This window comes from Vidua chalybeata, chromosome 6, assembly GCF_026979565.1.
Source record: "Vidua chalybeata isolate OUT-0048 chromosome 6, bVidCha1 merged haplotype, whole genome shotgun sequence".
NCBI classification, from domain to species: Eukaryota; Metazoa; Chordata; class Aves; order Passeriformes; family Viduidae; genus Vidua; species Vidua chalybeata.
The window spans coordinates 14,041,993-14,069,573 of NC_071535.1; the positions used below are offsets into that span (position 1 = coordinate 14,041,993).

Below are 27,581 nucleotides of genomic sequence, written 5' to 3' on the forward strand. Positions count from 1 at the left end.
ATATCCTTGCCATCTAATCCTCAGCACAGATTTTTATATTAATTGCTTCTCAATTAAGAAAGCTATAACTTTAAGTTATGGCAACTATTCCTCTAAAGTCAGTCAGTCCATTGCTCTGCAAAGTTAAGAATAATTTAATTCCTTGCCTAACAGCCTATAAAATTCCCAACTCCCTCTGTTCAGAAACACACAACTTATCCATTCCCAGTCAGCACAAGCCATTTCAAATACTGTGCTGTATTTCTGGCATGTAAGCTGACAGTCTCTAAGGAAAAGTGAAGAAAACAGTGACTTTGCCTATGTCTACAGTAAAGTTCAGTGAAAGAAAAAATGAAAAGCCTTACTTCAGAAGTGAGAATCAGCTTGACTGTCCACTGGAAAGAATAACTCTTAATGACATTCCAAAACTCTAATATAGAAGTTACTAGTACTAACAATATTTAAAATTTATAGATATTATGGCACTTTTAAATGTTCGTGTCTATGACTCATAGCACTTTTCCACTTCTGGTTACAGAATAAAACAAAACATTTCAAAAGTGTTTTGCCATGAATTCAGCAGACACAGACATTCAGTAGCATACCAAGAAACAGATTGATGTTTTCTCTATTTGGAGGGTTAGAAAGCCCCAGGTTACATGAAAAGACTAAATCATCACTCATATAAACATAGCTCCAGCTTCACTGAGTCAGAAGCCTTTCTGTATAAGCCCCAGATCCAACTAAAACACATTAACAACTTAGTAAGTTCATTCTTCCCCGGCATCTTATGTGCCAGATAATGCACATAACCATTCTATACCTACCCATGCACTAAAACATATCTTTATGACTTCTTCCTCATACAACTGCTAGCACTTCCCACATGAGAATTTTAACAAAAAGTCACATAAGTTTCTAGGATAAATTTTAATATTTAAAAAAATACTAAAGGCTTCTGTAAATGCCAGATATCAGCTTACTACTGATATACCATGTACAGGAAGAAATTGCTTGGTTTTATACTTTGGTACCATACTGTTAATAAGTGCAATATGAACATTGGTGTACAGCTCTGGAGAACACAGAACTCCAGGTTAAGAATGATGACAATCTCTGCTTGTATGGGAAATCAGTTTTGACAACTCCTGTCAAAAAAAAAAAAACAAAACAAAACAAAAAAAAAACACAAAAAAAAAAAAAAAACACAAAAAAAAACCAAGAAAAAAAAAACAACAAAAACAAAACAAAAAAAAACAACCGAACCCACATAGGGTCGTTCCACTTTCACACAACAAGATTATCATCCAGAAGACAGAAAGACAGAATCAACTGTCTGGAGAGAATTATACAAGAAAAATCTTCCCAAGCTGCCTCTTTCTTTTCTCTAAAGTCAGAGGCTTCACAAACTCAAGAATCAGCATCACCAGCATTTCTACTTACTGGCATTATAATACTCACTTTAAAGTCTTGACTGGATGATACCAAGATAACAATGTCAAACATACAAATGACAGAACAAATGTATAAACTCAGAAAGCTTCATTTTTGCTAACTATGATAAATCTCCTGTACTAGTTAAGTTGCCAAGTAATGTTTATACTGAAAATAGCAATAACTTAGTGCCATTGTAACTATGCACTGTTATTTAAGTGTTTCCAGTTAAAGTATCATAGACACCTATATCAAGAGAAATTATCAAATCATTCCAAACTTTTCAAAGTTGAAGATCGCTATTATTACAACACATAAAAGCAGCTCAAACTTTTAAATGTTGTTACTAAGTCTTTGGAATTTATGTAGTCACAACACAACAAGCTAAGAATGAAAGCAAGTGGAATAAACACCCTCCCATTTTCCTGAGGCTGAAAAGCCTAACCAACTTCAAAAGCTGACTTCTGGTAACTTTTCACTGCCATAATTAACATGTGCAAAACTTATCTATAAAGACATTGGCGCTTCGTTATACAAGCATTAGACCCTATTCAGCATAACCATTTTCCTTCCTGCATTCACCCACTGGTCCTTTCCCTGCCATAAACCCTCTCAGATAAATTTTTATCATGTCATCTACCTCATGACTAACTTTGCAGTACTTCAGACTGAATTAACAACCACAACAGACAACCCTAGCTATTCGCCACTTAAAAGTTGACATATTTTTAACCACAGCGAATAATCCCAAATTATAAGAGTGAGAGAAAGAGTGTAGAATCACAATTTCTTTATATTTCTCCTTCAATAAAAAAAAAAAAACACACAAACGAAAAACCAAACAAACAGACCAACCGAACAAAATATATAAACATGCCTTATTCTGAAAAGTCACTTTTCAGATAGATAACCTACACATCACTGTTTCTCTCAATCTCTATAATGTAATAAAATACTAAGATTATGAACTTCAGAACTGAGGAGCTGCAAGTTTTGACATCTCAATCAAAATTCGTAAAAACGTCAGCGATGAGGGGGAAAATAAAAAAGGAAGCGGAAATAAAAATGCCAGAGGTGGGGTGAAAAAAATCAGCGAACAAACTGGGATGAATAAGGTCACACTTCGTTATTCCTGACTGCCAGCAGGGTCACGGCACGGCACGTCCAGTGCACAAGCGCCCCGGCTTGCCGGCGGCGGGCGGGAGGGACGCGCGGGCCCGCAGCCCGTCTGCCGGCCGGGGGCGCTGCCCGGAGCCGCCGGGAGCGGGGGGATCCAAGGGCAGCACGCCGGCCTCGGGGAGCCCACTGGAACCAGCGGCCCAGGGTCTCCTGCCCCCGGAAGGGGAAAGAACTGCCCGCGTGGTCACAGGGGGAAGAGACTTCGCCGGGGTTCTTGGGGGAAAAAGCGCTTCACCCTTAGCGGCCAGGGCGAGCAAGGGACAAACACGCGGGTCTCGCTCCTTCGTGCGCCCTGACCCAGCAGCGGGGAGCGGAGGCCGCCGCACGCGTTCCCCCCGTCCCGCACGTTGCCGCTGCGAGATCGCAAAGGCGGCGACAGCAACACAAAAGCCACATCGCTATCACCTCCGGGCTCACACGATGCGGGGCGAGAAAGCGTGGAGCTCCGGGCGGCGCGGGCAGCAGCGCCAGGGCCGCACACTGCGGCAGCGGAAGCGCCCGGGCCGAGGGGACCGCGAGGGGGGAAGGGCCCGAGCCCCGGCAGGAAGGGCCCGGGCATGCGGGGAGCGCCGGGCCGGGGCCGGCACAACGCGAGCCCCGAGCGCGCCCCGCGAGCTCCCGGACTTACAACGGCATCGTCTCTCCGGCCCCTCCTCCTCCTCCTCCGCCGCCGCCACCACCACCGCCGCCGCGTCGTCCCCTTCTTCCTCCTCTTCTTCCTCCTCCCCCACCGCTGCCGACTGAAGACCGGTCACTCGTCCCGCGGAGCGCCGGGAGCCGCGACCATGGCACGGGCCGGGGCCAGGCCCCGGGAGCGGAGGGAGCGGCTGTGCCGGGCCCGGCCGCCGCCGCCGCTTCACTCGCCTCTTCCCCTCCGGCCTTCTAACATGGCGCCCGGACGCTACCACAGCAACGTCCCGGGGCGGGGAGGGCCTGACGCAGCGCGGCGGACACCCCCGCACGGCGCGCACGCTCGCCCGGCCGCGCGTGCGCAGGGGAGGCGGGGCCGCGGGGTACGCTGGGGAATGTAGTCGCGGCGGCGGCGGCAGCGGCGCCGGCCGCGGTTTGAAAACAAAGCGCCAACGGCCGCGGGGCGGCGCGTGCGCGGGAGCGGGCGGGCTCGGCTCGGCTCGGCTCGGCTCGGCTCGGCTCGGGGCCAGGGCCGGCTCCGACGCCCCAGAGCCCTCGGGAGCCGCCGCGGCGCTCTGGGCTCGGCCCGCTGCGGAAGGGACTCGTTCAAAGGCAGCGCCGTGCGTGGCTTTGGCTGCCCGCGTCGGGTTCACGGTGCGTTCGTGCCCTGCTCGAAGCAAATGGATCCTTTTCTAAGAGTTGTTCTTGAAACATCGGCCTGGAGTAGTCTGCATAAACTTTCAGAATATTAAAAAAGAGACACACTCTTTATAGTTCAGCTCAAAACTTTATTCTTAGAAAACTCAATGCATTACAGTAACTCCAGAGAAAAATTTGTTTGCCCTCTCTTTTTAAGTGTCCAGGTTTCATCTTTATTCTGAAAAATAGCTCTTTCAAACGAAAAAAGTGTCAGAAGCTACCGATTATTTAATCTCCAGCTGTCTCACAGGATAAATGGTGACTTTGGCTTACAGTATATAGGTCATAAAGATCACAAAAATACATGTTTCTTTAGAGTAGGAGATGATGGTTCTGAATTCTATTCCCAGCTTGTCTGTGTAACTATGAAAAGAGATTAAATAAGATCCTCTACAAAAACACTAATGTATCGGATAAAAACATTGGGCATTAACACATCTAAAGTTCTGATACTCAAAGTTACAGACAATATAGCTGTCAAATGTTTCTGTATCACCATTATTTCAGCTCTTCCACTTTTTCCCCCTCCTTTTTCACAAAGGGTCCTTGCCTTCTATTTTGACAAAATCCTGTATTTGTTTTACACCAAGTATGCAATCACTTTCAGCTCAGCACAGATATGGTTCCTGTGACTGCTGGATGAAGTCAGCAAAATTGAGAAAGACAGATATTTGCTGGAAACTCTAGATTCTAAAAAAAATCTCTAAAAAATATGTATCTAGTGTTGAATGCTGAAGATTATTAAATGAGTTCTACAGCCATGTGTGATACCAAAGTAAAACACAGGTTTTATGACATACCTGTGCTGGAAAACTGTTTACCAGTCAGTCTTCAGTGCAGCATAAGAAGACTGTATTGTGTGACTTTTTGCCTCTTGGTAGCTGGGAGGGGAAATAAGAGAGTTTGCTGCTTCTATTTATTTCCTTTTTCAGTAGAAATACTTTTCTTGATAAAAGTTTTTCTCAGGCTAGCAGCCTACATTCACTAAGGATTAGGAAAATAATATACAGATGTGTAAATGTATCAATCAATGCATGCAGGAAATAGAAATGTTGTAGAAGAGGTTTAAAAACCCAGTACGAAATAGTAATAAAGTATGATAAATAAAAATGAAGACTGCATAGTAAGCCTAAACAAAAATAACATCAGAAAGTAAACATTTTTTATTTAAAATGTATTAGGAATTTTCTCCCTTTTTGTTTCAAAATTTCTTTTGCTGCAAGGATTTAACGTTTATTCCAGTTGATATCAGGACTGTTCTTGAAGAGATATTCTGCCTATAAATAGAAGAGTTTCAAAATTGCAATTATTTTCACATCTCCAACTTCGAAATACATGAAAAATTACAAAGATATAGTGGATAGCATTGCTTTAAACAAAACTGCACAATGTATTAAATGTAACTTATGGCAGAAAATATCTCTGTGTCAGAGAAATCTCTTTCCCCCAAATACTGTCTAAAATGCCATGGACCTCACTCACCCTCTTCATAGCAGTCACTGTTTCTATTGTGGGCAAGAGAAGGAAGTGAGCCATTTATAACAGTTTTTGTCACTCCGAGGAAACATCTTGGGAGTACCTTAGAACTTGGTTTCTGGACCCACTGATACTGATCTTTAAAAGCTATGCAGTTATGAGGGAAGATCTCATACCCCTACAGCTACAGGTAGCTGTCACTCACCAGTAGGCAAAAAGGTTAAACCAACTGAACATTCCTTAGTGCCTGAAGTTGGATTGTAACACAATTGCTTTCATTTCAAGCTTTTGCTGGATTAATAGAATGCTCTGTTTCAGCTTGTAAACAGCTTGGTTAGGATGTGCAGGCAGAACAGCAGCACAGCAATAACATTACAGCCCCTGGATTCTGTCTGAATGCAATGCTGACCCTGCTTGCAGCTGGATAAGTTGAGCTGGAAAACGTCCTGAGGTCATTTGCAACTGGAATTAGTCTGTGACTGTCCTACAGGATATTCTCCTTTATTTATGTGTGTATTGTGAAGGGAATTAACAAACTGGTTGCATTTATTATTATGACAATGTGATCAGTTGTGCCGGGGGTGGGGGTAGTGGGGGGAGAGTGATGTCTCCTCCTTTCTGAAGAGTTAAAAATTTTAAATCATTTGAAAGTAGGCACAAGTAGCTAGAATTTTTGGGCTGCTGGTTGAACTTTACCTGAACCATATGGTTTGTTTTTAAGGCAAAGATGGATTACAGTGAAACCTGGCACTAACAATCTGTGTTATCATTAATAATAGAATAGACAAAGCTGCAGCTTAAACATTACTTAAAAATTAATAGCTGGGGTAGACAGCCCATAGATCATGGTATATGGACCATAACAACCACATGATTATAACAACCAGAACCAACCAAAAGCCCTCTGAAACCAACCTAAGAGGGTGTGGAGGTGACCCTTTAGCAAACCCTTGGTAACAGACAGGAAACCAATGAAGGGCAACCAGATCTCAGACCCTCATAGAGTTCTTGGTCCCATGAGGGATGTCCTGTGAGGGATGGGAAGTCTAGATTGTAAGGGTGTAATTGCCCAGGGATTTCTTTGTTTGTGGACTCTCTTTTGAGGCACCTAACTCCAGCTATCAGATATCATAATAGGTTCATTGACACAAATCAATCTAATGGAAATGAAAGCCTAATGTAAAAAAAGTTCTTTAACTTCTAGTCCTCTGTGGCACAGCAGAGTTGTCAGGGTACATAAGATGTGCAGAGTGCACATACCAAGAAGAAACAGATTCTGGTAGTGATTTTTGTCCTATTGCTGTTTAACTACACTGGATACTTCCCTTGATACACAGTATCAACTGATCCCATAAGGAGTAGTTTCTGGGTTTTAATTTTCACTATAATTGCTGTTCACCAGAATTGCAGATTCTAATCATTAATTAGTTGCTATCCTGAAAGTGGGGAGGAAATTTAAGTCCTTTGATTAACAGAGTTTCTTTGGGTCTCTATGAGTATTCAAATATATTTAAGAAACAAAACATAATCACCTTACCAGAAAATTAACTGGATCATCTGGCCTGATCCTACAACATTCATTTATCCCTTGCATAAGTGTTGGCATGACATTCTGCATTAAATAGTTTCGTAGTGGAACAGACTGGGCCTCCAATAACTCTTCTTCTTGTTTTTTCACTTCCTCTTGCTGTTTATTCTACAAGCAATAAAGAAAAAAAAATTCGTTTGTAACATCTATCAAATAACATTTGGCTAAATAAGAGTGCTGGTCTAGAGTGAAAAAACAGTGTAAGAGGCTGTGGACAGAACTTTGAAGAACAAGTTGACAGTAAAAATTATTAACTGCTTATTAAATTTAGAGCACACAACATACTGAGAACAAAAATTGAACATAATAAGGACTGACATAATCTTCTTACTAAAATGATTTTATTTTTCTTCTTTAACACCTAAAAGGAGGTTTATTGTCAAGTCTTCAAGTGGTCCTGTTTCCATAAGGTATTTGGCAAAATGGTTGAAATACACTGTAGCACTTCAAAAATTAGTGCTATTGCAAAACACAGGTGGTTTCTTGAAGCTAATTTTACTTTACTTCTTGAAGCTTATTTTACTCAGTAGAAAGCCCCAGCTTTCTAAATTTTTTATTTGTTAATTGTGTTGGGTTTGTTTCTCTTTGGTTCCCTTAATTTGTTTTATTCATATGTCACTGATGTTTTTGAGGGGCTTGAGAGTCAAATAGACTAAAACCACAGTGAAATACATCTATTTACACCAGCTAAATTTATTTCTGAATTCAGGTTAAATCAAATGATATTTTTATACTTAAAAAGTAAGAGGGATGAGGAAATAAAACTGCTGCAAGGTTTTCTTCCTTCCATTCACCAGCACTTAGTAGAATGCATACTTGCAGCAGCTTTAGCCAGAAGATTACTCCAACTCGTTTTCATTGTCCTCTCTTCACTCATTTTAATCAGTAGCCTGAGTCATATATAGATACAGCAAACAAGTCATACTCTGAAGACTGCTTTTCTATACTCAAGGCATAACACAGATGCAATATTCAGGTAAAACAGATACACCAGTTTTGACCTTATTCACTCAATCCAAGAGTGCTATTGAATAAATCTTGCAAGTGATCTTTGGCCACTGCTCAGAGACAGCAGCTAATCTACAGTGTCAAGGGCAAATCAACAGTCAACAGTTGCTTAGATCTGATCATCTGCCTATTTTAAAGGATAACCTTAAACACACGTTTTATTTAAACACCTGCTTCAGCTTTGATTAATGCAGTTAGCACTTTCAAAGGTAGATGGCTTGGATTGAATCTAGCTAAAACTTGTTAGCTATTCTTACGAATTTTACAGGGTACAAAATGCTGTTTAATGTTGAATGAAGCTGTAAATAATCAGAGATTAGAAAACTCTTATTTACATCAGAGGAATGTAAATGCTTCTTTAAAAGTCAGTAATTTCAGCATATTATTACCCCATAGATGTGTATGGGCATTTAAATATAAGAAAAGGACTTTTCCATGGAATGATCAGTTTGTTTTTAAATCGCTCTAAAAGAAGACAATACACTTGCCTTCTGGTGAAATGGCCTGACTTTGGGTGTGAACAGGAACATTCTTTCAGTGTGCATTTCAGGTCATTTAATTAAATTGTCCTTGGGTGTGGAAAAGTAAATAAGGAAAAAGCATCACATGCAAGTCTTCTGGGGTCAGGTAGCCTAAATACCAAGTACTTATTAGAAAACAAAAACCATCCTTCAGACTGCATCAGGTAGTCCTTACTGAACTGAGTACTCAGCTCTTACACAGGTTCTTGCCGGCTCGGAAACCTTTCTGCAGTGTAGGCTGGAAGATTGGATCAGTGTTAAGCTAAAAATCTAGTTTGATAATTAAGAGTTAGTCACGTGCTTAGAAGTAAACTGACCAAAATGCAAAAGTCCTATTTGACTTGATAAGGAAAATACCCATTGATTGTAGTAGATATTTATAAATGGTAAAATAGAAGAGCTACAGCACAGCAGCAACAAGAGCACCATAGAAGTATTTTAAAGACATGCTGATACCAAAATGTAAAAAAATTCTATGTCTGTAACAAAAAAGACATTATATTCTGTAAGATGGGCTTCAAAATGCACTGTGGAGATAGCCTAACCCAGACCTAAAGTAGGATATAAGGAACAAGAGAATTTATGCTACATTTCCCAAGTGTATTTACTTAACATTACTTGAAGTCATCTAAAACACATAAATAATAATGTTTACCCAAAAATATGTATTAACGTACCCACTCTTCCCATCTTGCCATTCTTTCTTCCCTTTCCTTAGCTTCTTTACGCTTTTGTTCAGCTTTTTCTTGAGCTTCTTTGACAAGGCGTTCCTCAGCTGCCTGGCGTTCCAAAGCCTCCTTTTCTTCATCTGTCAAACCATAATTCCGAGGTTCTCCAATGTCTTTGATGATCTTTGATACAGTAAGTCTGTTTTCAGAATCTTCATATACAGCTATATCTTTTAAACAATACAAGAGAGAACCATTTCAAGGCTTTTTGTCAACTTTTCTGAAGTGTTATGCAAGATGTAAAAATATATTCTGTTCATGTTGTTTGAATTTTCAAGTAAAAGATGTTGTTTTCAATTGCTTATAAATGACAATCTTTTGTTACATAGAATGAAGTTTTCTAAATCTGATTTTCTTTACCAGTTTCAGCTAAAATAGTTTGCCTTTTAAGCTGATGTAAGGAAAAAACATACTAAAATAAAATTTACAACTATTGTTTAACAATTGCAGCTTGCCCAGGTTTTGAAACCCAAAAAAAGAGGTCAAATACCATCTCTCAAAGATGTTCCTGGCACCAGTCTCATGTCAACTTATCCAGATGCACAAAACCATAAGTTTTGTCCTTCTCTCCCCACTGAATGCTACAAAATAGGTTGTTAGCATGTGGCACAAACTCCAATGTTTTCATTCTTACAGATTTACAAATACACAGACCTTTCTCCAGTTGATCTCTTACTGTGTTATATTTACAAAACTAATTTGTAGCTTCATGTAGGAACATAAGGACTGAACAAGACCTTCTTTTTCATTTTATTCCTTCTCCCCTTTTAATTGCTGAAAGTTCCTTGCACAATAAACTTGACAAGAAAGAAGAAAAAGAAAAAATACAGAAGAATGAAGACTTTCTCCAGGGCTCTCAGTTTCTGTATGCATTCAGTGTGGGGAGGCAGAAGCAGTACAGGAATATACATGGAAAAGAGGAAAAGTGGGCGACTGAGGTAAAGGGTTTGTTCGAGGGCATGAAATGGAAGGTTTAAAAGCACAGAAGTGGGTAAGGAGAGCATGCAGATGAGGGGAAAAAGAAGAATCAGAATACAGAATTTAGATGAGAATCCATTAGCCCTTCCTCCACAGTTCTTTAGGTAGTTATTTTGAAAGTCATTAGCAAAGCATTTTTCCCAGTTCTTTCTAATCACTGATTCAGGCAGAATCAGACTCTCAAATACTAATACAATTTTTCCAAGAGTTAAAGTGTTTGTGATTTGGACCTCAAATCCAAACTCTGATCATGAATTGAGGAGGGAACTAACATAGTTCTATGTGATAAAACTTATTTTACAGCTTCTTTCAAAAAATCAGGAATTACATTCCCGAAGTATTCCAAACTGAAGCAATACATTTGCTAGGCAAGCAGACCATCATTCCTACAAATTTAGCTGCACCTGGGTATATAAATTACAAAGAAAATAACTTTTCTTGTCATTTAAAGTATTGCTAAGACTGTTTTCAATGTTGAATTTGAGGTCTCAAAGACTGCATTTTTTAGATGGCCACAGAAGAGTACGATGTTCATTTTACAGCAATCAGAATTAACTACATTTATCCTCAAAAACTAATGCCTTTTAAATGAAAAATGAAGTTAACAATGATGCTAGCTGAGAGAAAAGATCACTGGAGAAGGAGTTCACAAATTTAGGTCTTCAAAGGGAATTGCTGTGTAACTTTAACATGCCTTTTTGTATAAGAGTTAACATGCCTGTCACCATTCCAATTTGCAAATGAGAAAAACGAGACACAAGATAACTAACTTGCAGTCTCCATACAGTGAGTCATCAAAGCAAAGTTGAATTTCCAGAATCCTGAAGCCCACTTCTTTGTACTAATCATATTTCAAACTCAGAAAAAATACTAATCATAAAAATGATACATAAAACCATATGTTACAATTTTTTTAATTTAAGGTGGAAGAAAACTTTTATTATTTTGAAGCAATATTTAACAAGTGACAAGCACAATATTTAACCCCTTCTTCAGAATATAACTGAGCGAGCAGTTTGACTCTGATAAAATCCATTGCTACTTAATTCTATTCATCTGAAAATCCAGCTGAAACATTGACTAGAATGGAGGGGTATTGGCTGAGCTGGAGGATCCTCTTAGTGGTTCTCTTTGTAGTCTGTTCCTACCATTTTACAGCAGAAGCAACACACCTGTATGCTTCCATGGGTAACAACCAGGAATATGAATGGGTAAGGAGACAGTTCTGAGACAAACAGGACCTAAAGATGATGCTCATTTGAACAGGAGCATCAATGCTATAAACTCAATGTGAAAATCATCTATGTCATCACAGTTGTGATACTGCAATAACTAAAATCCGTAAGCAAATCAGTTCCTGTATTTGGAATGGGCTACAGTTGAAGGATAATCTTTAAGCATAAGTCTTTGACAGTGCCTCTACTTGCATATCTAGAAGTGTATAAACTAAGAATATGACCAATTGGTGACACCAGACCTTAATATTTACCATTTCTTTCCACAATAGTAGAAACATTTACTTTCCACAATTCTAAAATAATTACACTAACTCACTATGTTTTCCCACTAATACACTTCCTAACAACACTTATATCTTATTATTTTCAAAATAATCTCCATGACTGACAATAAATAAAAATCTTGGAGAATCAATTGTGGCTAAGAGGGTTGAACAATTAACTTTTCATAATTCATCTCAAATAGACATTCCAAATATCAGCAGTTTGATTTTAGCTGCAGAGGTCTCTCACCCTTCTTCTTTGTTTCCTCTCCTCTCCCCGCCAAAACCCACCTTTTCTTTAGAATGCTGTCACACTGATCTCACTGGCATGAATAATCAGGTTATAGTTATCTTCTCAAGATTTCCCAGTGATAACAATTTTCTAGATAGTATGTAAGGAAAACAAATTTTCTCACATACAGGGATAGTGCAAAACAGATTCAGTCTCAGCCTTCCACTTTTGATTTCTAGTAATATTCTTAAATGCTTCTTAATTTACAGTTTGCCCACATATTGACATGGTGTTGCAAAATGTGGAAAATATACAAATTTTCTTAAGAAATTATGTACTTTGATGTTTCATCTTTGTATACTTTGAAACTTGATCAACAAGAAGGCAGATTTAACCTATGAAACAGACAGCAAGCTCTAAATGATGTCCAGGTGTTAGAGAAACAAATTACTTGTTGGTAGAATTACCTTGTTAAGGTGTAGACCTGAAGAAGACTCAATGATCTCAGACCAATGGGCTGTTAACAAAGCTCAGGAAGGATGTACCACTGATAGTGGACACAAAGAGTGCAGAATTTACAGGCCATAAAGACATCTTGCAGAATGCCCAAGGAAGAAACTAATAAAGCCAACTCAGAAATTGTGCTGAAATCAGCTCCAGCTGGGTAAAAGTTGATGTCAGCAGTGAGGAAATCACAACCACAGACTCAAGGACCATCAACACAAAAAACCCACTGACCCAAAAGAAGAGAAACACTGAGCATGGGAAGCAAGAGAATAATTATCCAATAGAAGATTGAATACTAATCAATAAGGGAACTATGTACTAATCCCTTTGGTAAAATGTATAAATAGTGAAAAGTTTTGATAGTAGGGGTGTTTGATTTGTGGAGTACCACCATGCACAGAGGTTAGCACAACACTGAAATAAACAATCAATGCCTCTCTTCAGGGTGTAATTATTAGCTTGTTGCCCACCAGGTAATACATCCAATTTTTGTGGACAACAATAGCATCAGAGGATAAGTCTAAAGAAAAAAAAATATAAGGAATCAAAATGTTTATGTCCATAAAAATGTACTCTTACACTTATCTGAAAGAATGCCAGTTTAGATCTGCAACCTAAGTCATAAAATTATTTTAATAATTAAGATCACAAAAATGAACAACTAACACCCCAAATTTTAGAAACAGTTTAACTGTAAAAGAACTTTTTTCCAGGTATATAATTGCTTGTTGTATATGTATTCTGCAATGTTAATAAAAAAATTATTTATATATGGACACTTACTATTTGCTTTTTGCAAGTGTTAAATTTGTAAGAACAAAATTTTTTTATTCATGTTATACCTACTAATTTTATTATTCCATACCAATAAACTGAGGATGTATTTCAAGTTCATCAAAATAGTTGAGAACCGTCACATCATCGGTATTTATCTTGCGGAAGTGTTTCAGAATTTGCAGGAACTGGTTCTCACTATAATGAGTTCCAGCAACTTCACTTTCTGGCAGTTTTATTATTCTGTCTATAAGGAATTCATCAGATGCAGTCAAAGAAAAAACAAATTCTGCGAAGAAGAACATATTGTTTGAATATATACAAAATTTCCAAAGGAATCAAGCAAAAACAGCAGGATAAAGCAATTTCTACATAGATGAAAACCACTCTATTTTAATTCTCAGCATAACCAATGCATTACATTTTTATTCCATTAAGCTGCTGTAATCACCACAAGACAGCCACTACTGTTGTTATCAGCCAACAGCTGATGGCATTTTCACAAAAAAACACAAACAAACAAACAACCCAGAAATTGAGCCAAATCCTTCCTTTTAATTAAGAAAAACTTCTTCAACAAAAAGGTGGTCAAGCATTGGAACAAGCTGTCAGGAGAAGTGATTGAGTCACCATCCCTGAAGGTATTTAAGAGATATGGAGATGTGGCACTCAAGGACATGGTTTAGTGGTGGACTTGGAAGTGTTCGGTTAATGGTTTGATTTGATGCTCTTAGTGGTCTTTTCCAACCAAAATGATTCTATGATTAATTGTTCACTTTTAAATACGAGGGCAGCAGCATTACATGAAATAGATTTCGTTTTTTAAGTTAAATTAAATAAGAACAGATGGAGTGATATTTTAGACTTCTTGTTGGTGGCAGCAATTTTTCTTCAGTTTATTTAATTAGAAAATAAAACTCCTCAGTTTATTTAAAAAGAAATCTATCAAACTTACCAGGTATGATTATTTGATTAAATTTAGGCATTTTGCCTACTGCTTCTTCCTCTTCTCCTTCTTCATTATCTTCTACTAAAACAAAAGTTAGGAATTATTTTTATTTTCATTTGAAGCAATAATATCGCTATATTTGCTAAAAATGTGCCCGGTAAAACACAGGTTTGCTAATATCCAGATTATATGAATAACTGGAAATTAATCTAACCTGGACACCAGTTTAGAGAATTCAGTAAATAATTCACGTTGCCAGGCACCACAGAGTTCTACCTTGGGACACTAGTAGTTTGCCTATACCACAGATGTATGTACATGCACATACTATTTTTAAATATGTCCAATTTTAAAACTTCTGTCTTATCTTTGGCCTCTCCTCCTGACCAATAAATTATTCTACAAAAAAACAGAGACAAGGCTCATAACAGTGAGTAGAAATATTTTACAACTCTATGGTCAAAATGGTTTTTGCTACTAAGGGTCTGCTGTTATGAATGGTCAGTAAAACTGCCTGTAGAGTATCAGCTGAGCATGCCCATTTGCAGAACAGCATACTAAGCTGAACAAGACTGTTTTTTCTGTACCTTCAAACCTCAGTTGTAATTTAAACATTATGATGATTCCTGGTCTTAATGTATGGACAGTGCTTGTGCACAATTTGAAATGTATGTTGCAGAGCTTCTCTGAAGTCATATCTACAGTAGCTTATCTAATAAATACACTCTAATTTGGCTCACAAAATATGTATTGGTGCACTGGCTGGATCCCCTCATTCAATAGCCCTTAAACATTATTAAGAAATTCTGCTGTAGAGCTTGCTAAAGTGGAGTAAATCAACACTGGACAAGAAAGCATCCTCCATGTTTGTGCATTTACTTTTTACTTTATCAGGAAAGATAGTCTAAAAATTATCTTGTGCATAAATTAAATAAGGTGCATTATAGTCCTTCTCACATTCTAATAATCACACATCACAAAACTTGGTTTTGTATCTTGCAATGTGGTCATTACAGTGCTGATGCACTCAAGCAGTATGGCTCTGAGAATAATGATAATGACAACATCAGCAGCAATAAAAACAAAAGAAGCAATAAAACCAAACCAAGCAATACACACCTTTAAAAAGATCCATTGCTTGTTCATAGGTCTCTGGGAACCCGTCTAAAACATATCCCTGATTCCTACAAGGCACAGACATGAGCTTGTCCTTCATAATTTTAATAAGATACTCACCACCTAGATGGTCTAAGACAAAGAAGGTTAATAGGTGCCTAGTTTATAGAAACAAGAGATCTGAAATTATTTTACTAACATTTAATACATTTTAATACATTTTTCTTCTACTTAGACCCTAAAAAGTTAAATATTTTGAGTTACTATTTGTATATTATGCATTGTCAGCAATCTATGCAATATTAAAGTGTAGCTATAAAATAAAATTACCTTTGTGTTTAAAGGATATAAACATTAGTACTTTAATGATCTAAACATGAAGTTAGTTTTATTTTGAATGCTACAATCAGATTTTAATAGAAGCAGTAAAGAAATACTTATAGAAAAAAGTCACAAGAAAGCAATAATTTTCTATTTTCATTTTACAGTAAGACTTAAAGATAATCTTCCAAAAAAGACATGAGGTAGGCTCTATAAGATTCATTTTCAGACAAGTTGCGATATGAATTGGTTTATTTACCTCTCCTACATTGTTGAGAAAATATGTAGGAGGAAAAAATCAGGTTTGCCCTGATATTTTGTCCTTTTGTAAACATTAACTCCAGTTTCCTACTTTATTTTGCTTTGGCTATTAAAAGTCTTAGATATTTATAAACCATTCTAATCATAAAAGTATGTAACTATTTTAAAAGACATTGTTACTTTAAATAACACATCAAAGCATGCAGAAGAGATGCTGCCATACATCTCATTACTGAAGATTCCAGATGTGTAAGAAGTTCATTTCTTTGCAGATACACAAGATCTAAATCAGGTAAACCCTCAGCAACAGATTGCATTTTTAAGGGGGATCACTTTATACCACATGGAAAATGTTAAACTCTAAGACCAAAACTACATGGCATTATTCATACACAGATGGTAACTAATAGTTTTCAGCAAGAAACCTTTTTTTAATATTTAAAAAATTCTGTTCAGGCTTCCGTAAGCAGTATTTACTTTCTAGTGATGTATGAGGTTCTTAAATAACCCCCACAATTTCATATTAGCATGCACTTGTTTTTACTAAAATACTTTTATTTTTGCAAGTTTGACAAAGGTATATTTCACCAGCTTTTTACTTTATGTTACAGAAATTTATGCTCTCTGCTCTGAGAAGAAAACATGACATTATCAAAAAATTCTGAAATAGAAAGATGAAAGTGCTATGATTAAAGAGGCACCAAAATATTTTAAAAATATGTCACTTTTAGATAGGTGTATCTTTGCATTGGGTTTGTGTGGACAGGTTTTGTTAGCTAGGGGACTTACAGAAGTGGTTTCTCTGAGAAGCTCGTAGAAGCTTCCCCCATGTCTGACAGAGCCAATGTCAGACGGATCTGCTGCTGACCACATTTAAGCCAATCAAATGCCAAATGACCAAATGCCTCTGTGTCAAAATATTTATGTAGGGAAAAAGTCATTGTGCAGAAGTAAAATGTGGCCAGGGAAGACAGAAGTGAGAATCTGAGAGAGAAACATTTCTTCAGACACCCAGGTCAGCAAAGAAGCAGGGAAGGAGGTGCTTCAGGTGCCAAAGCAAAGAGCCATCTGCAGGCTGTGGTGCAGACCATGGTGAGCAGGCTGTCACCATGCAGCCCACGGAGGTCCAGGGGAGAGCTGAGATCCACCTACAGCCCATGGAGGAGGCCCACTCAGGAGGAGGTGGATGTCCAAAAGAAGGTTGTGACCCCATGGGAAACCCACACTGGAGCAGACTCCTGGCAGGACCTGTAGACCCATGAAGAGATGAAGAGAGGAGCCCACTCTAGAGCAGGTTTGCTGCCTGGATTTGTGACCATGTGGGGGACACATGCTGGAGCAGCCTGTGCCTGAAGGACTGCAGCCTGTGGAAGGAACCCACAATGGAGCAGTTCATAAAAAACTGTAGTCCATGGGAAGGAGCAGCTCCAGTCCACTGGAGCAGGGAAAAAGACTCCTCTCCCTGAGAAGGAAGCAGCAGCAGAACTGTGATGAACTGATCATAACCCCTATTCTCCATCTCCCTGTGCTGCTGGTGGGAGGAAGCAGAGAATTGTGAAAAATGTTAAATTCAGGAGAGAAGGGAGGGATGGGTTCTCTGATTTTGATTGGCAATAAATTTAAATAATTTCCCCAAGTCAGGTCTGTTTTGCCCACTCTGTGATCTCTTCCTGTCTTTATCTCAACTCATAAACCCTTCACTGTATTTCCTCTTCTTTTTCCAGTTGATTCTTGATTTTAATAGGAACTAAAAGTCTAAACCACAAATTTATTTCCTGATTTTAATTTGCATATAGTTGCACTAGCTACCTGAATCCCATCATCATACTTTGTGTTTCCTACCTTTATTATGCTGCATGTTTTCTTTTATTGCATCTAATAATTCCTTGGCTGCTTCTACATTTTCACGCTCCTCCTCTTCCTCTACAAAATCTTCTCCTTCTCTTTCTGCTTCTCTTTCCACCTCGTCAGGTTCTTTAGCCACAATTTCCTCCTGATGTCAAGAACAGAAATATGAGTTGGCTCAGAAATTCCATAACCAAATTTATTTTATACATAGACATAATAAAAGAAAAAAAGATTCCTTTCATGTGTGCTCATGAACAGTGAGACACTGGGCAACTTCCAGTCTCTAAAAAGATTTCAGTGCAACCGCCAGAAATGATCAATATGTTGAAAGATATTTCCATTCTAAAATAATGGGATTATAGGTAATTTTTAAATACTGCCAAACATCTTAAAATCAGAGAAAATAAAATAACAGTAATATTAGAAAACAGCAACATACCAGATCTGCAATTTTTTTAGAAATCACATCATTTATCCCAACATAATGTAGCTTGTAGTGTTTGCAGAGCTCCTTAGCAATGGTAGATTTGCCAGACCCAGGAGGACCATGAATGAAAACTTTCAGAGGCTGGAAAAAAGGATAAAGACACATCATTCAAAGAGCACAGATGCTTTTATGTAAAAGCAACAATATTTTTAATATGGCTAATACAAAATAGCAATTGTACTTAAAATGAAAAATATATTTTTTATTTTATTTATTTATTTATATTTTGCTGAATATCTTCTCTATCATCCACAGTAACATAGTTACTTAAATGATGAAATTTCCTGTTGGAGAAAAAGCATGTTTCTATTTAGTAGATTTACAGACCAATTTGTTGTGGCTAGTTAATGTTTGAATAATCCAAAGAGATGAAACACAATCCCACAGATAGGATGCAGCGAATTTTGGAATGTGGTAGCAGTATTCTACTATAAACATGCAATAGTTCTACTTTCCAATTGAGATAGAGTTGCTGTCATCAATTTTTTTTTTTACCTCAAAAATTCCAGATCCATCACAATCTTAGGTGATGTCTCATTTCAGCCTACCTAGCCTAAGGATGAGCAACTGCAATTAGGATCCCAGTATACACTTATTAAATATGTTATGCAATAAACTCAAAATCATACCTAAATAAGTGCCTATCTTAATTTAGTAAATCTGACAGTACAAATTCTGCAATAGAGTAGTACAGGAACAGTCTATCTAGCCTACCTTCTCCTTGCTTCCTAGTATGTACTGGTTTTTTTTAGTTAGATGCATATGTTCTTAGATGCAATAGTCTAACCCAAATGCAGATCTGATGATCCTTTCAGAGCTATGAAGGGACTTCCAATAAATAACTTTTAAGAATAGTATCTTCATCTTGTTTTACATGCCCTGAACTCTTATTCAAAGTTTGAACCAGATATAGACAGCTTTATGGATACTTGGATGTAAACAAGCATTTTTCTGCACCTTTCAGTAACCTATATATCTCAATACAGAAGTTCTAAATATCAAGCTAACATAGGAAATAGTGAAGTTGCTCAGTAAATTACACTACAGAGCAGGATAAAAGGAAGGCTATATTTCACTGGAATATCCACACTCACTGAATATATTCATATATTAATAAATATGAAAATATAAATATTAATAAATAAATATATAAATATGAAAATATAAATATGAAAATATAAATATGAAAATATTGCACTAGAATATCCACACTCACTGAATATATAAAGGGCACAAAATATTCACCTGTTATAAAACAAGCTTAAATAAAAGATACACTTATTGTATTCCTGAGGCAAAATATACCAAGAGTGCCATATAGTGTATAAAGAAACAAGCTTCAGAATAGCAGCTTTCCATCAGTAAGCTAATCTGCATTTACAGAATTTCAGATTTAGGCATAAAGGAAATAAAATTCAGATTGTTGTTTTTTTTTTTTTTTTTTTTTTTTTTCCTCTTATTTAACTTCTTCAATTTAATTTTAAGTTTTTATGTTCACTTATTTTGCATCTATATCCATCTTTTATGTATTTTTACTTAATTAATTTAAGACTTGTGTTTATATAACCAATTTTATTGGAGATAAAGAGAGAAGAGCAGTTTAAAATAGTATATACCAAAGCATTACCAGTAATCCTCGAGTTTGCTTGTATTCCATGATGACTTGAGCAATGTTCTCTATCAGTCCTGCCTCAGCAAACCACTTAATGTTGAAATTTTCTTTCAGATAAATAGGTTCCATTCGCAGGTTCACAAACAACATATCCAATTGCATTTGCTGAGGGAACAAAGCTATATTTATTTACAGACTTAAACTATGCATGTTAAAAGAACAGCTGGAACAAGAGACTAGAATGGATGGGGAGAATAGAAAGAATTAAAGCATTGGGAAAGAAGGTTTGCATACAAAGCAAAACAGATATTTTAAGCTTTTTAAAAATATTAATTTTCAATGTATATTTATATTTGAGTGTTCTCATGACCTATTAGAACATGCAACACCAAACAATTTTCTGTACAATGAAAAGTTTTCATGTAATTGCAAGGAATCACCTCTTTTATAAGTTTATCAAGTACGATCTTAAAACTATCTGGGTTGTATTTTGTTTATTTCTCCTATGAACAGTTTATTCCAGATAAATAGATGAATACAATGTAATTTATGTATTCTGTGTTCATCAGCCTTAGCAGCACGGCATTATTAACTTTTTTTTTATTTTTATAATTTTGCGTAGGCTTTGTTAGAATGCTCCCATATGCTAAGGGGAACAGTGACATCAGAGCTTCAGTGTTTTATTCTTTTAAATGAGGCTGTAACTCTTCAAAATTCTGTGTTTTATGATGGCTATATTTTACTTTATTTATTTTCCAAATTTAAACTCACTTAAAATATTTTAGGCATATTTTGGGGCTAATTTTTTCTGGTGAAATAAAGAAAAAAATTACTTATATATTTCATTATGTTATACATTAAGTTTAAATACTTTCCTGAAGAAATAAAAGAAAGAAAAGTACTGACTGTTAGCTCTTTGCTCAGGAATGCATTTTCTTTAGGAACCTTCTCAATTTTTCCTGGTCCAATATTTTTACTGATACACTATCAGAAAAACAAACAAACAAATGAATAAACAAAATGCCACTCCAAAATCACTTAACAAATCAGATTCTGAGGAAAAAATTGAACCGGATTTCTATGGATAAAATATGTGCATTAAATTTTGTTACACTGTGCCTGAAAAATGAGGACACTGATTTGAAATAGATCTAAGAACAATACATTTGTGCCTTCAAAATCAGGATACTGATTGAAATAGATCTAAGAACAATATATTAACTTTAATGTTAGTATTGAATAGCTTTTGATTACTAAGTAACACATCTTCCTTAGTACCTGCAATAAAAAAAAAAAAAAAAAAAAACACAGAAAATTTTATAAAGCTCTTAAATATATGAATAAATTCCTAGTGCTTCAGATCTATTTGAAGATCTTTATTTTCCCAGCACTTTCACTACAGTTTCCTGAGGTATTTAATTCCATTAACAATTGGGAAGGGTTTTCAGATCAATGCCACTGCTAACTCTCCACATATCATTTGCATTTCATCATTAGACAGAAATTGTTAGTTACTCCTATAGCCCTTTAAAATAGATTTAAATCCCACTACATCCCATAAAATCATGAGCATTTATATAGACCACTGTCGGAGACTGAAATATTATAGTTTATGACTTAAACATTTTCATGAAGGACTTTTGCCTATTACAGCACAAACTGTATTACAAAGGCTGAGAAGACCACCACACCCTGAATGGGGCTCTGAATGAGGCCCCGGACTGCTCGTTGGTGAAGATAAGATAAAGTAACAATGTAGGGCTGCGGAAAAAGGGTACATTCACAGAACACAAGCCGAACACCTTCTGAGCGGTGACCGCAGCCCCAGGGCTATCAGCTGCCAGGCTGCTCGCAGACCCTCGCACCCAAAGGTGGGGGGCAGGGAGGGAGGGGAGGAGACGTTTCGGGTGTGTAGCGAAAATGCCTCTGGTGAGAGGCAGTGACGCCCATCCTCCGCTGCGCCGACCAGCTCAGCTGAGGGGCCCTTCATCCCGAGAAAAGCTTAACAGGAGGGATGTCATGGCCCATCAAAGGCCCCCCAGAGGGGTCCCCAGACCCCTTTGCAGAGCACTGCAGCATGATGCAACAGATCCACAGCGTTGCAAGGGACGGTGGGCCCTGCAAGGGGACACGTGGGCATTCCCACCTGCCCAAGGCGTGCATTAACCCACTGGGTCTATACTCTGCGGCGTGGTGACCCTTCAGCACCAGAAGTCCAGATGGAGGGGAGCAATGAGACGTCGTTGGGACACTCGGACGGGTGATATGCTTCCACCTAACCCTTGTCATTTGCTCCCTGTCCCCCCACACCCTTCCTTCCTTCCTCCCTCCCTCCCTCTCTCTCTCTCTCTTTCTCTTTTCCTCTTTTAGAATTAAATAAAATATATCAATTTTTTGGCACCAACATCTAACCTCGTTTGCTTTTAATCACGTTTTTGGCATATATTTTGAACCTCCAAAGTTCTTTCCATTTTATACACAGAGATTTAGTTTTCTTTGCTTTTCTGGGTTTAAACTGGACCATAACAAGATCAGATCAAATAATCCAGCTTAATGATGTCAGTTAGTGGACACCCAGTTGAAAGTAAGCATGGAAAAGGCATATGTGATACTCGTTCCAAACTCTCATCTTCAGATATTTTCAACTGTAACTGTCAAGGTGTTTCTTTCCCATGCACCTTTCCAGTCTTCCCCAGCCTGTACCAGGCTGGCACAGCTCCCTGCCAAGACAATTCTCTGTAGCACCCTCTCCACTGGCAACTTCCTGTCTTCAAAAACTGTCCACTTACTCCTGTCCTCTATTTCACATTTCTAAACAACCACATATCTATGAAAGGACATCAGCCACTCTCCTTGGGATGCCTACCTGAACCAAAGCACAGGTTTCATCTTTTAGTGAGCTCCCTGTTTCATTAATCTCTCTTTGATACAACAAAAAAAAAAAAAAAAAAAAAAAAAAAAGCCTTATGTAACACTTGCTCAAATTACATGAGTAAGTGTCCTATGAGTTGACTCTCACTATCACAGTTTACCAGTGTCATTCAGACTACTTCTAGACTTAATTTCAAAACTCTTGGAAAAACAAGATATCTTCCACAACATGAAGGGAAACACATGGTAAAGACTCAGTATCTAATCACAGTTCTGTGAATCTCATAGCAATTCTCCATAACTTTCTTAGGTAAAATTTCTATTTAAGCTAATGATAATACTGCAAAAATTAGTTCTGCAAGATCAAGTAAGCTACTTTGTTTAAAGGACAGAAAGAGGATTTCAAAGTAATCTTCCATGTAATCTTCTATTTAGAATAATTCAGGAAAACCTAGGAACTTCTACTTGAGTAAAATGCATAGTTTTAAAACTTTACATACAGCTATACTAAAAAACAAACAAACAAAAAAACTCAGTCATGCTTTTTTCAACTCTCTTACCTTTACTAATTCTCCAAGCGTGTGCATCGATGTATCTACTGCAAGTACATAATGAAAGTCCGGCCTGTGGTCTGCTACATTTTGCAACACTCTGAAACATAGCAAGTACAGCCCGCGCTGGTACTTGGAGAAGCATCCAGGGCTTTCCTTGTTAAATGCAGTTCATGAAACATCAAGAGTCTGCAAATTCTTGCAGAACATTTCAGAGCATGACATTTTCACATATATTTTACTTAATAAAGAAGCACAGCTACACATTTGATTTGGAAAGAAGTTAAAAGAATAAAAAGCTATGTCGCTAAAAGATACTATCTTTGTCTGCTGTAGAGTCCACAATCCATTTCCAGTTCTGTGCCAGTTAACTGGTATCACACTATAAACTGTGCATGACTTGTCATTTATTAAAAGCAAAGCATCAGTGCAACAGTCAGATAAGGTTTCCAGAAGGCACATCTCCTTCTAAATAAATGGAAGGCTCTTTTTGACTCAGTTAAAAGGGCCCAAAAGTGACCTTGAACCAATCCACCCAATTTAAAAGCCTCAGTACTCTCTAGTGGTTTTGTTCTCTAGCTAGGTATCAATTATTGCTCAGAGATTTTTTTTTCCACTTACGCTGCTAAATCATGAATATGAATGGTTGGAATAACATTTTTTCCATCTCCAAAAACAGGTATTGCAGGAGTCTCACCAAGCCAACACATCTGAAAACACAGATAATAAAGTGAGGAAAAAAGGTTACTTTTAACTAGAGCTAAAAAGGGAACCTTTGATTACTAAGCAAATATGTATATTCAAGTTTTAAAGTTCAGTTTATTGAATAATTGATAGAACTGCAGTAAAGGAGATCATTCTTGAGAAGTACTGATTGCCAGCCTACTAAAAGCAAGAGGATTTTTTTTAAGACTATTCTTTAATCTTGGCAAATATTACTTTTTATCACCCTAAGGGGGAAAAAAAAGAGACTGTAATGTTGAAAAGAAAGACATTTCCCTGGATTCCATTTACATGACAGACATGTTCTCACTGGAAAGTACATATGGAGATACTGTTCAAACACTAGAGAAATATCTAAGAAAAAATAGAGCCGAAAAAGAGAATAATACTTCCACTGTAGCTAAAATACTTCAAAAGGATCAAATAAACAGGTCTGCTCATGAAAGCATTGAGCTTATGATGCCAAGGTCGCTAAAAATTGATTTAATTCCAGTGGAGCTTGCCCCAAAAAATCAAATGATCCTTCAAATGTAGTTGGATGTCTACCTTAAAAAAGTAGTGAAAGAGTCCTTCCTCAGCTCCATATTGATGTCCTGAGGCAACAACGTAAGTTGAAAACTTTTTTTTGTTCTGTAAAATGAAATCAGCAAGAAAGTTTTTATTAAAATCTGGTACTGCAATTGGGATACAGGTTTACACTGACTCTTGAATACATGTACACTAAATACACCAAGTGGGCAAACTGTATCACTTCCAACTAGATCGATTGTTGCATATCCTATAGCTTTCTGATTCATTATTATTACTTCCTTCAAAAAAAGCTGTCTACAGCTGTCTTAAAAAAATCTGTCTACATTTGAACAAAAATTATAAAATTAAAATAAAATTAAGAAGTAAAATTTGGAAGTTAGGTAAATCAATTAAGTGAACAGGATAACTCATGCTTCTACTTCCTATTTTCAAGAAAAAATGACTCTGAAATTCATTGCAGCTATTTTTTCAATGCATTTTATTTGCATTTGGCTGTCTAAAAGAGCAGAAAATGCAAGATTAGTGATTTTACAATTTCTTTATTTTCATTTTGATGCATTATTACAAAAAAATCTTTGAACAATTTAAATGGTTTGCTAACCTCACATCATGATTAATCCATATATTTTTGGCTGATCATTATTGTGTAATGTCATAAATTTGCTTGTCTGCTTGGACACAAATGTTACTGTTTGTATCAATGGTGAGGATGGTTATACAGGGAAAAAGAAAATATTTTTAAACCATCTGAAAGGAAAAAAGCTTTTGAAGAAGTTTTTTGAATTAGTCACTTTTAAATGTTTAAGATGAAACAAAATTATTAAATAATTCTCATGTTGTAAATATCCTAGACATTATATATCTCCATCATACAATGTAAAAGAACCTGCCTTAATCATAGTGGGAATACATGTGCAGATTTGAGATCTATTTTCTTTTTGTAACTCTGGATGTTATCCCAGGGGTACATTTTTTTTGGGGGGGGGGGGAATAGACCTTTTGTTATCATCTTTATAGTATTTTAGAAACAGAAAAAAAAGGCAGGTCTTTTATAAAGATTATATAAACAAAGACTCATATAACTCGACAAGTTGCAAAGTCAGTTTGTTGTATCTATGTGGTTTTATCTATATACTTAGAAAGTGAAACTTTGTTATAAAAACTGCTTCAACTGAACTGAATTCAACAGCTTGTTATTAATTACGAGAAACACTAAAATTAGAAGACATTACAGATAGCAGAAAAGCTTCCATCCACACTGTAAGGGTAGCTGCCTTTTTCAAACACTGCTAGGGCCACAGGACTTTGCCATGGGATAAACACAGAATGGAGCTACAGAATATCACTAACTCCAGGCACGGCAGGGGGTGATCTAGTTGGTACCTCCTGGTTAACGCATCTGGACAAAAATTCCCACTGTGTCCAACAGCGTCATGAAGAAACTGCTCATACGTGTATCAGTGGTCAAACAAAGATCACCCCTAGTTATGGGTCAGATGGCAACCACCAACCATCACTGAAGACCCCTGAATATGCCTCTGTGGATACCTGGAACTTGGACTGTAAGATAAACCACCACAGTGGCAACTTGAGATAAGATAAAGGTGGTACTGTTGTCTGGGTGTTATCCCAGGGGTACATTAACAAAGCTTGGGGAGAAGAATGTTTTGCTGATAATGATCACAAAGAATGCAGAATTTACAGGCCATAAAGAAAGCCAGCTCAGCAAGTGTGCTGAAATCAGGTCCAACTGGGTGAAACATAATTCTGGCAGGGGGAGGTCATGACCACCAACTCATGGCCTTCCGACCCCAGAATCCTATCAACTCAAAAGAAGAGAAAGACTGTGCATGGGACTAAGAAGCATTAAAAGTGAGAGAATAATTTAACCAATAGATTAAGAGAACTCTGTAGCCAATGAACATTTCTTTGTTTGCTAAAATGTATAAATATGAAAAGTTTTGAACTATCTTGGGACCCCCATCACTGAGAAACCCAGTATGAAGAAGGACCAACATGATGCCACTGGATACTTGGGTGGTGACTATCTTCTGCTTGATCTCTCTTCTCTATTTTCTATTTCTTTCTATCTTTCTACATCATATTCATTGTTAAATAAAATCTGTATAATATAATTGACTTCAGTTTGTGGTCTCATTTGCATCTTAATTTGGGCAGAGGTATCTCTTACCACTTGGATCTTAACACACACTGAGTTTGCTTGGGTAATGCCATGACAGATAGTGTTTGCATCTAAGAGCAGCAGCTCCCAGGGCTGCCTTGGACAGACTGCAGACATGTCCCAGAAGACACGTAGTAATTTCTGTCTCCTAGCAGGAAAAACCTGCCTCTTCTGAATGCACAGGAGGTGCTACTTCTCACTTCCCTTAAAAAGAATGTAACACAGGATTTTCTTCCATGTACCTTGTGCTAAATCCTGCCTTGTGTGAAGACAAACCATAGTTTTGCAGTGAGTGGTGCATTTCACTGAAATGCATACCTGTAAAGCGGGTTCAATTTCTCTAACAATAGTTACTTAGTGTCACAAGGCACCCATTGAGAAGGTATTACTTGACGTTACTTGGCTAGAGGTAATTTTAAAAAGAAGGCAATGCTTAGGCAAGTCGCGATTCCTCGCGGCATGCTTAGTCCCGGGTAAGGGATGTCACGTCCCCGTGTGTTGTTCATTAAAGCCACTAGGTGTCACTTTCTAGCTGGGATCCTCAGTTCTAGGCTGCGATTGTTTTATGCTTTTTTGCTTGCTTCTTTAAAATTTCTTGAAGTGAGAAACATGTCTAAATAGATTCGGGAACTGTGATGTTACTGAGAACAGAGATGGGGGATGAAGAGCTTTTCTGCCTTTGGCAGGCAGCTATTTCTCCAAGGACTCTGAGTTTGGCAGGACCCCAGAAACTGCAACTTCTGAGAAAAGTGACACAACCTGAATGTGCTGAATGCATTTCAGGGCGTTCAGGTTGTGTAAACACAGAGGTAAAGGTAAAAAATTGCTAGTGATAAGAAACAAAGGCTCTTAAACTCTCAGACTGTTACTGAATTTTAATAAAAAAAATTGGTGA

The 27,581-nt window shown here is 37.5% G+C and overlaps 2 protein-coding genes across 8 annotated transcripts in view; both read right to left on the reverse strand.

Moving 5' to 3' along the window:
- The window catches only part of PAPOLA (poly(A) polymerase alpha), a 43,725-nt gene extending 40,190 nt beyond the window's left edge, over positions 1–3,535 (reverse strand). For 2 of the 6 annotated variants that reach the window (XM_053946750.1, XM_053946748.1), the window contains exon 1: positions 3,221–3,535. In XM_053946750.1, the coding sequence (XP_053802725.1) occupies positions 3,221–3,228 (8 nt within the window). In that variant the 5' untranslated portion in view covers positions 3,229–3,535. Of the gene's footprint in view, positions 1–2,997; positions 3,062–3,220 lie in introns of those variants that run through there. The other 4 variants (XM_053946749.1, XM_053946747.1, XM_053946751.1 and 1 more) reach the window with 3 other exon arrangements.
- A 1,526-nt stretch (positions 3,536–5,061) lies between these two features.
- Positions 5,062–27,581, reverse strand: part of AK7 (adenylate kinase 7) — a 28,263-nt gene continuing 5,743 nt past the window's right edge. The window contains exons 6-18 of one of the 2 annotated variants that reach the window (XM_053946651.1): positions 24,520–24,603; positions 23,872–23,960; positions 23,260–23,350; positions 20,735–20,812; positions 19,844–19,993; positions 18,169–18,297; positions 17,724–17,874; positions 15,303–15,431; positions 14,190–14,261; positions 13,326–13,523; positions 9,192–9,412; positions 6,935–7,093; positions 5,062–5,198 (exon numbers count right to left, since the gene is read on the reverse strand). In XM_053946651.1, coding sequence (XP_053802626.1) covers positions 5,148–5,198; positions 6,935–7,093; positions 9,192–9,412; positions 13,326–13,523; positions 14,190–14,261; positions 15,303–15,431; positions 17,724–17,874; positions 18,169–18,297; positions 19,844–19,993; positions 20,735–20,812; positions 23,260–23,350; positions 23,872–23,960; positions 24,520–24,603 — 1,602 coding nt within the window. In that variant the 3' untranslated portion in view covers positions 5,062–5,147. Of the gene's footprint in view, positions 5,199–6,934; positions 7,094–9,191; positions 9,413–13,325; positions 13,524–14,189; positions 14,265–15,302; positions 15,432–17,723; positions 17,875–18,168; positions 18,298–19,843; positions 19,994–20,734; positions 20,813–23,259; positions 23,351–23,871; positions 23,961–24,519; positions 24,604–27,581 lie in introns of both variants that reach the window. The other variant, XM_053946650.1, reaches the window with a different exon arrangement.